Source organism: Erigeron canadensis, chromosome 9, assembly GCF_010389155.1.
Source record: "Erigeron canadensis isolate Cc75 chromosome 9, C_canadensis_v1, whole genome shotgun sequence".
NCBI classification, from domain to species: domain Eukaryota; kingdom Viridiplantae; phylum Streptophyta; class Magnoliopsida; order Asterales; family Asteraceae; genus Erigeron; species Erigeron canadensis.
In genome coordinates, this window is record NC_057769.1 from 22,864,027 (window position 1) to 22,872,154 (window position 8,128).

The 8,128-nt window shown below is 35.0% G+C and overlaps 1 protein-coding gene across 1 annotated transcript; it reads left to right on the forward strand.

The window, feature by feature from the left end:
• The first annotated feature begins 806 nt into the window (after nucleotides 1-806).
• LOC122581665 lies at nucleotides 807-7,582 on the forward strand. Its single transcript, XM_043753911.1, has 12 exons — nucleotides 807-896; nucleotides 1,013-1,361; nucleotides 1,936-2,113; nucleotides 2,194-2,243; nucleotides 2,695-2,787; nucleotides 2,878-2,966; nucleotides 3,644-3,722; nucleotides 3,895-3,977; nucleotides 4,061-4,139; nucleotides 4,741-5,428; nucleotides 6,445-6,814; nucleotides 7,192-7,582. Exons 1-12 carry the CDS (start codon nucleotides 865-867, stop codon nucleotides 7,322-7,324), a joined length of 2,223 nt encoding a protein of 740 aa, XP_043609846.1. The 5' UTR covers nucleotides 807-864; the 3' UTR covers nucleotides 7,325-7,582.
• The last annotated feature ends 546 nt before the right edge of the window (nucleotides 7,583-8,128 follow it).

An 8,128-nucleotide genomic window follows, 5' to 3' on the forward strand; every position in this document is an offset into this window, starting at 1 on the left:
TATAATACAACTTAGAAAAGGAGGTTAAGGGTACACTTGACATTCCTTAAAAGCTTTTTTTTATATTTAAAACTCTCTTCTAATTACTCTAGAGACCTTTTTTTTCTAGATTTTTTTTATAATTTTTATTTGATTATTAAATAAATTATTATATTTAAAACTCTATCATAATTTTTTAAAAATAATTTTAAAGATATATAATATCCTTAAAACTCTCCCAATAAACTATTATATAAACAACCTAAATTTTTATTAATCATTTCCATTCATATTATCCTCTATTTCCTATCTTTAATAAATAAATCAAGATAAGTAAATTTCTCAACAAAAAAAAACATATGTTTTTTTTATATCACTTTAATTTTATCTTTAGTATTTTGTTTGTGTTTTTTATTACTTTGATATTGAATTGTTGTGATATTGTTATTTTTTATCTCTTTTATTTTAGTTTGCTGTCAATTATAGTTTAATTATGACTTCTTTTTCTACTACAAAAATGTTTTTTCTTTTAAATTTGTTTTGTTATTTTTCACTTGTTTGTTATATATTATCTTGAATTGATATTTAACTCTGATATATATATATATATATATATTTTGAAACTATCCGTTTATTGGCTTGAAAACTAGATAATTTTATATTTCTCCAATCAGTTGTTTTTTAAAAGCATTAATAAATAAAACTACGTTTATTTTTCCATAAAGTCCATAAAACCCATAATAAAATCAAGAAGATACTATAGAGGGGTGAGGTAAGCCGAGCCATTATTAAGGTGCGAATTTGTTTGTATCCAAAATAAAAACCTTAATAAAAAAATAAAAATAAAAATAATAAAGAGCCCCAAAAATTAGATTTGCTTATGAGATGGCCTTTCACGTCGCCTGCCCAATTACATGGTAAAAATTTTCTCTTATAATTATAAAAAATCTATACATACACAACATCTATATCTATATATCTACATACTCTATACAAATTTCGCGCTCTCTAACGGTTTTTCTCTCTTTCTCAGTCGGCGAATTTGCTATTGCTCATTAGGGTTTCTGCACAATGAAAAGGGGGAAACTGATTTTTTGAATGAAATCACGAATTTGAAATCTTTTTTGGATGATCCATGGCGGATTAAAGATGATAAGAGAACCGTTCAGGTTCTTGTTCCTAAAGTAGTTGTTGCCCCACCGCCGCCGGTGCCGGTTCAGGCGGCGCCGGCGGTTCCGAATTCGGTGGCTGTTGTAGATGGAGATGATGCGGCGGAGATGTTGTCGGCGCAGAATAAACGCGCTGCTATGCAGAAACAGGCTGCTGCTGCTTCTTTGGTTGCTGAGGATTTTGCTCGCCGGTTTGAATCTGGCGAGACTGAGGTATATAATAATTATATATATATATATATATTGTATTTGAATTTTGTTATTTGAGATTGAGATGTGTAGTGTATGTGGATATTGACAAAATGTAATTATCTTATATTAATCATATATAGTTAATGAACCCGAAAGGCGTTTACTGATAGAAAATGAACCTGAAAGGCATTCACTGATTTGTAATTGTTTAGATTTTAAAAGAAGAAGTTTGTGTCTAGCTAATTGATTTGGGTTTGTACTAATTGGGTTGCTGGGTGGGAATTATAGCTTTTTATGCAAAAATGGTTCAGTCAATCTTTTACCATAATGCTCCACGGACTTATATCATTGACCAATGTGTGTCTAAACTCTAAAGTAAGCGATCTGTAATTGTAGGTACTGTTTTAGTCTTTTCTCTGTCTTTTTTAGTATTGAAATGCTTCCAAGTCGGATGCCTATAGTATATAAAGGAGTAAACTTTGAAACTTATGAAGATCTATCAGTAAAGATAATAGATTCTTAACTTCATCTGGATCCAAAAAGGTGAAAACTTTATGTTTTGAGTTTCACCACTTCGTTCATATGCTTTTTGCAGGGTATCACTAAAGATGTTGCCGGAGGAGAGCAAGTTGTCTCTAATGGGAAGGTAATGTGCCGCCTTTGCTTTTCTGGAGAGAATGAAAGAAGTGAGAGAGCAAGAAAGATGCTATCTTGCAAAAGTTGCAACAAGAAGTATCACAGGAGCTGTGTAAAATCTTGGTCTCATGATAGAGGTACAATTTGTTCTCGCTGATGCATGTCATATTACTTAGAATCTTAGATCTTGTTTTTGATATTTGAAATCTTGTTGCAGATTTATTTCACTGGAGTTCTTGGTCCTGTCCTTCATGTCGTGTATGTGAGGTAAGTTGATGCGTTAGTGTATTTAGTTTTACATTAAACGATCGTCATCATGTATTAAGGAGTTTTTTTTTTATAATCAGAAATTCTGATAGTCAAATATCTATTTGATAACAAATTTGTGTATATGAAGTAATTATGGTAATTATGTGAAATTTTAATCTGGAATCAGTGTTATCCCAGTTAATTAGTATCGTTAACGGCTCTCATCAGTTTACCTGAAATTCAAATACATGGACACGTTAATCCAAAAACAGTCTTAACTATGTATATCCATCATCCATCGATTTTGTAATTTGACTTGAGTTGAAGGCCCAGGAGTTTTAAAATGTAGAAGTTAACAATTATGAGTATGTTGTGACTCTGAGAAGGTAGTTTTATGAGCTAGTGAAAAATGGTAACCTTTTAGTTATGTGATGTATTCTCTTTATTTTTCATATATATTGCAACCTAGGTCTGCCGAAGAACCGGTGATCCAAACAAGCTCATGTTTTGCAAAAGGTGTGATGGTGCATATCACTGTTATTGTCAGCACCCTCCACACAAGGTAAAGTGTGGACCTTTCTGTTCCGTACTTCTAGTATTTCATTCTTGATTTAGGTACTATGATGTTTCTGATCTTTTTGAAATTTTGCAGAATGTCAGCAGAGGACCTTATTTGTGTCCCAAGCATACAAAGTGTCACAGCTGTGCATCTACAGTTCCAGGGAATGGTTCAAGTCTCAGGTATTGCTCATTTACTTATAATTAGAGGTGAAAATTTTGACCTGTTTACATATGAAATGGCTGATTTGGGGCAGGTTTATCTCAGTCCGGTCAAATCAAAGATTTGTTAAAAGGAGAATGGGATGAATTGATCAAATGGGTTTAAAACTGTCTGTTTTGAATGAATACAACCTTCTAATCCATTTTTATTCAAAGATTAAGGAAAATCCTGTAATGACATTGTTTTGTATGATTTTTAGCATTCATTTTTTAAATTTTATTTCCTAAAAATTGTTTCGTTTTGACCCATCAGGAATGTCATGTTTCAGTCAAAACCTGTATGACCCATTACATAACTTGTTCGTTAACCAATCTTGCCACCTCTACTCATAACAAAGCTAATTGTTTATTAAACGTGTTTACTAAAATTGACCTTCCGATTGTTTTTTTTTTTACACCTATTGTTGTGACTTGTGTCTAAATTCTAGTGACTTTTCATTCCATGGAAACAAAAAATTTAACAAATTTTTTACTCAGCACTTGATAGTTGATATACCTATATGGAAATAGTCTTTCTCATACTTTTTTAATCTAACTGACAGCTATGATCTTGTTAGTTTTGTTTATTTTGTACACTGAATATGGATTTTTTTGTGTTGATCATGATTCTTGCTGATTTCCATTACAACATTTTGTAGGTGGTTTCTAGGGTATACTTGTTGTGATGCTTGTGGAAGATTGTTTGTCAAGGGAAATTATTGCCCTGTTTGTTTAAAGGTAACTTTTATTTCACCAGATTCTGGACATGTCCAATTTCGTGTTTATCTTGTCAGCGTTCACAATGTGGTTTCATCTTCTACTATAATCAGAGCAAGGGTGATTATTGGGTTATTTTTACTTACAAATTTAGTGGAAGTTTTAACGTGGTTGTTATCTATTCTAACTGCAGGTGTATAGAGATTCTGAAGCAACACCGATGGTTTGTTGTGATATCTGTCAGCGCTGGGTGCATTGTCATTGTGATGGAATTAGGTTTGCTTTCAACATTATTGTGATCTTCTAGACTTGTTGCATATTCAGTAGGACAACTTCTTATAATGTCAAACATCTTGCAGTGACGATAAGTACTTACAGTATCAAGTAAATAATCACCTGGAATACAGATGTGCTACATGCCGTGGAGAATGCTACCAGGTAAAACAAACGATATTGGTGTGGAAATTGAGTAAATCTAGAGATTCAAGTTTTGAATTGTTAACGTATGAATGGGTCAATATGGGTTTCTTTTATCATAGAAGTGCTAATTGGGCCAAATAGAAGATATAGCTAAAAAGGGAATGCTTCAGACGGGTTGAAAGTAGCGTAAAGCTTTTTTAACTCACCCAACCTCCTAAATTGTTTAAATTATTGTACCAGGGGAGGCCCTCTGAGAACCACTTAAAATATGAGAACTAGAAACCCACTTTTAGCCATTCAATAAAAATAATGAAGGTTCAAAAATTTTTATTGCCGAACGGCTTATAGTAAGTTCTTTGTGGTTTCAAATGACCCACCCTATTGTACTAATATTGTTTTCATAATCATATTTAAGACATACTTATAACCTATACTTTTTGTTCAAGAAATGAACAAAACGTGTATGGTGTATGCTGGTGAACCAAAGTTAATCCTTTTTAACTGGTATGAAAAGTAACCTGTTTCAAGCTGAATGTTACCCAACGCCTGACCCACCTGTTCTGGCTCCACTGGGCTTTTATTTATTGTTGTTTTGTCCCATATTTTTTGGACTTCTCAGGTTAGGGATCATGAGGACGCTGTTCAGGAGCTTTGGAGGAGGAGAGACATAGCCGAGCAGGATCTAATTGCTAGTCTAAGGGCTGCTGCTGGACTGCCAACCCAAGAAGAAATATTCGCTATTTCTCCGTATTCTGATGATGAGGATGATGGACCTCCCTTAAAGAAAGAATATGGCCATTCGTTGAAGTTTTCTTTAAAAGGGGTAGTTGATAAATCTCCCAAAAAGAATAAGGATTCTCCAAAGAAAGCTGCAAGCAAGAAATATGGGAAAGAAAGAGGATTTCCTGCACCTCTATTTGGCAGGATGGCACAAAGCGATGCCCAATCTGTTGGATCATTTACTGGTGATTATAAAGACGAAGATGGGCAGTTTGATAGATTTGGGGAACCTAATACTGCAAGTTTGACTGAGGGAGTGTGGCCAGTCAATCGAGAGGGCCTAAAACGAAAGCTTGTAGAGGTTCCAGTGAAAGCAGACGGTAGATTGTTGAGAGACAAAACAAAAAGTCACAAGCCACATCAAGTGGGGGCGATGGATGATGCTGGAAAAGAGGCTGTCATATCCAAGAACACTAAGGGACCCAAGTTAGTTATACACTTGGGTGGTAGAAATAAAAATGTAGCAAATTCTACAAGGTCTGACGCATCAAACTCTCCGCAGGAGCAAATTATAACCACCGCCATTGGTACGTCTTAATTATAGTTAACTTTAAATTATTGTTGACTGGGTACAGAATGATTCTGTGCTGGCTTTATTATCTTGAGTAGTGGTGGGAATCGACCCATTTACTATTGAATGGGTCGATTTTGGTTATGGTTATTGGTCAAACGGGTGAATGAAAAAGGAACCGGCTAAAGAAGGATGGGTCAAAAGGGGGTGTATATTTAATTCTTAAAACCTCCTAGATCATTTGTTCACATTTTTAATTTGACTACTAATTATTTCTGGGATAATACTTAATCTTTTGGACACATCTTCAGGCGGAGCCAATTCGATCTCCCATGTGATACAAAATACCCGCTTTAACTAGCCCATTTTGCCACCTATTAAATTTTAGCACTTTCTAAGCACCCTTTAGATCTAATCATTTACATCTCTTGAGCTATGAATACTGTTAAGAAAGCTGGACCGGCCGGTTGAACAGGTCGGACTGCGAACCGGTACGGCATCCGGTTTATTTTGACCGGTTCGTTCGTAAGTTGGTAAAATATATTAAAAACTTATGTTGAGGACGAGATTCAAACAGCCGACGTGGGGCTTGAAGGACATGGAGTTTACCAACTTACCTGGTGGCAACTTCTTGTGTTTATTTCATATTTATCAAATATATACCATGTGAACGTGTTATTCATTTGAACAATTCATAAATCAAAACGGAAAAACTAGATTCGTACTCTTGTCTAGCGTGAATAAGACTTATGCGCCTGCCATCTCTTCCAACATGGCTTTTGTTAAATATATATGTTTACAAATCCGGTATACAGACAAATATATAATAATAGTGACTGGATTTTTTGGCCGGTTGGACCGGTTTAACTATGAGCCGCCCACTTCACCGGTTTGATGTCCGGTCCGGTTTTGAAAACATTGGCTATAATTGATATTTGCACATCCTTCTTTCTCTTTATTGGATTCAAAATCCATAATTTTGGATTGTTCATTCCAGTATATCATCATTTTACTTTAAACCTAACATGACAGATCAAAAGACATCCTTTGGTGATCTAAATGATGATGATGTTGGTCCACCTTTGGTTTCACATTCTTCACAAAAGGAACGCAAGTCTGTATTGAGACTCAAATTTAAGAATCCGTATTCTGATGATCAGAGTTCTTGGGCTTCTCCTTTGGAGGAAGATAAGAGTTCTGTTAAGGGTCAGAGATCTAAGAGAAAGAGATCATTTTCTTCTATGGACAGATCTTTTGTGAAGGAAGATAAAGGGGCCGGACACTCGTATGAAGAGAATGATATGATGAGTGAGATCATTGATGCAAAGTGGATAATTCAAAAGTTGGGAAAACATGCAATTGGAAAGATGGTGGAAGTTCATCAGCCATCCAACAATTTCTGGTGAGTCTTTTTTATAACTTTCAGACTTTCAGTATATCACCGAAAGTTAAAAAGTGATACAGTTGTAATGAAGGTGGCAAGATGGGCAGGGGGTGGATCAAGTGAGCTTGGGTCAAAATGTGTCATTTTAGTCTGGATTTTTTTTTGTTGGGGTGTAGAGATAAAATACAACCACCGAATTGAAATAATTTGTGGAAGTTAACGAGTCTTGGATAGTTCGGGCAATTTGTTTACTAATTTTATTTTAGTTGGAAAGTATACATGTCTTAATTTGTCATAAGTGGTGATAAACCTTAAAAACGCACTATTCGAGTTCAAAAAAGTGCCACTTGCTATCTATTGCTAGTGATCTGATTCATCAGGTTGTATATTTGCAGGTATAAGGGAACAGTAATCCAAGTCTCTGAAGATACATCGACTGTATCGGTTACTTTAGATGATGGAAAGGCCATGAATGTTGATCTCGGCAAACAGAGAATTCGTTTCGTTTCACAAAAGCAGAGACAGTGACTAGCCTACATGATAGGCATTAGCCCCTGTCAATTAGCTATTGTTGGTAACAAGTCAACATATATGTATTTGGAACCCAAAAGAAGAAAGAATTCAATAGACTGCACAGCTTGCTAGCTTCTTTGTACTGTATGATTGTGTTCAGTTTCCTAGTGTAGTTGAGAGTTATGATAGAATAATTTATTATCTATATTTGGTTGTTTTTGACTATTGTCAGATTGGTTACAAGTATGCTTAGTATGAGATTGGTATTGTTAATTTCGCTATTTAAGATCATAAACAGCTAGCATCCATCATGGGTAATTTTGCCGTAAGTGATTTGATTACAGGGGATACAAGCTTGATATTTTTTGTATTCCACCACCATCCGTCATTACTAGATGCTGCAAGGTTGATTATTTCAAAAGACACCAAGTCAGATAAAGCATGACATCGAGGCTCTCACAACGCAATGTCCAATCACCACTCCAATGTCAGATACAGGGGGTTCACTAACCTTCATCAGTTGCTGGCTAAGCATTCTTTCTCAGTTTAAAGAGCATATAGCCTTGGAAAGCAGTTCATCAGCCATTCTCCATGTTTCTACATAATTCTGTTCAAAAATGTGTGGTTTCCACTTGAGTTCGTACATGCCATAACAGAGATTTTACAAGGAATTCACACATCTTCTACTGCATCATGGTCGCTCAAAATACCATTCGAAACTCCTCGGCATAACCCGTTTGAAATAATAAGAGTTGAATCCCTAATATTCACCAGAGTTTCTTGATTAATTTACACCAAAAGTGCCTCTTTCTTGTTATG

What these genes read in the sequence shown, in the direction of transcription:
- LOC122581665 (XM_043753911.1), top strand. Translation starts at nt 865, where the DNA reads ATGGCCTTTCACGTCGCCTGCCCAATTACATG. An exon ending in GTCAGCACCCTCCACACAAG is followed by an intron (nt 2,788 to 2,877) that starts GTAAAGTGTGGA and finishes GAAATTTTGCAG; the next exon opens with AATGTCAGCAGAGGACCTTA. An exon ending in CAGCCATCCAACAATTTCTG is followed by an intron (nt 6,815 to 7,191) that starts GTGAGTCTTTTT and finishes GTATATTTGCAG; the next exon opens with GTATAAGGGAACAGTAATCC.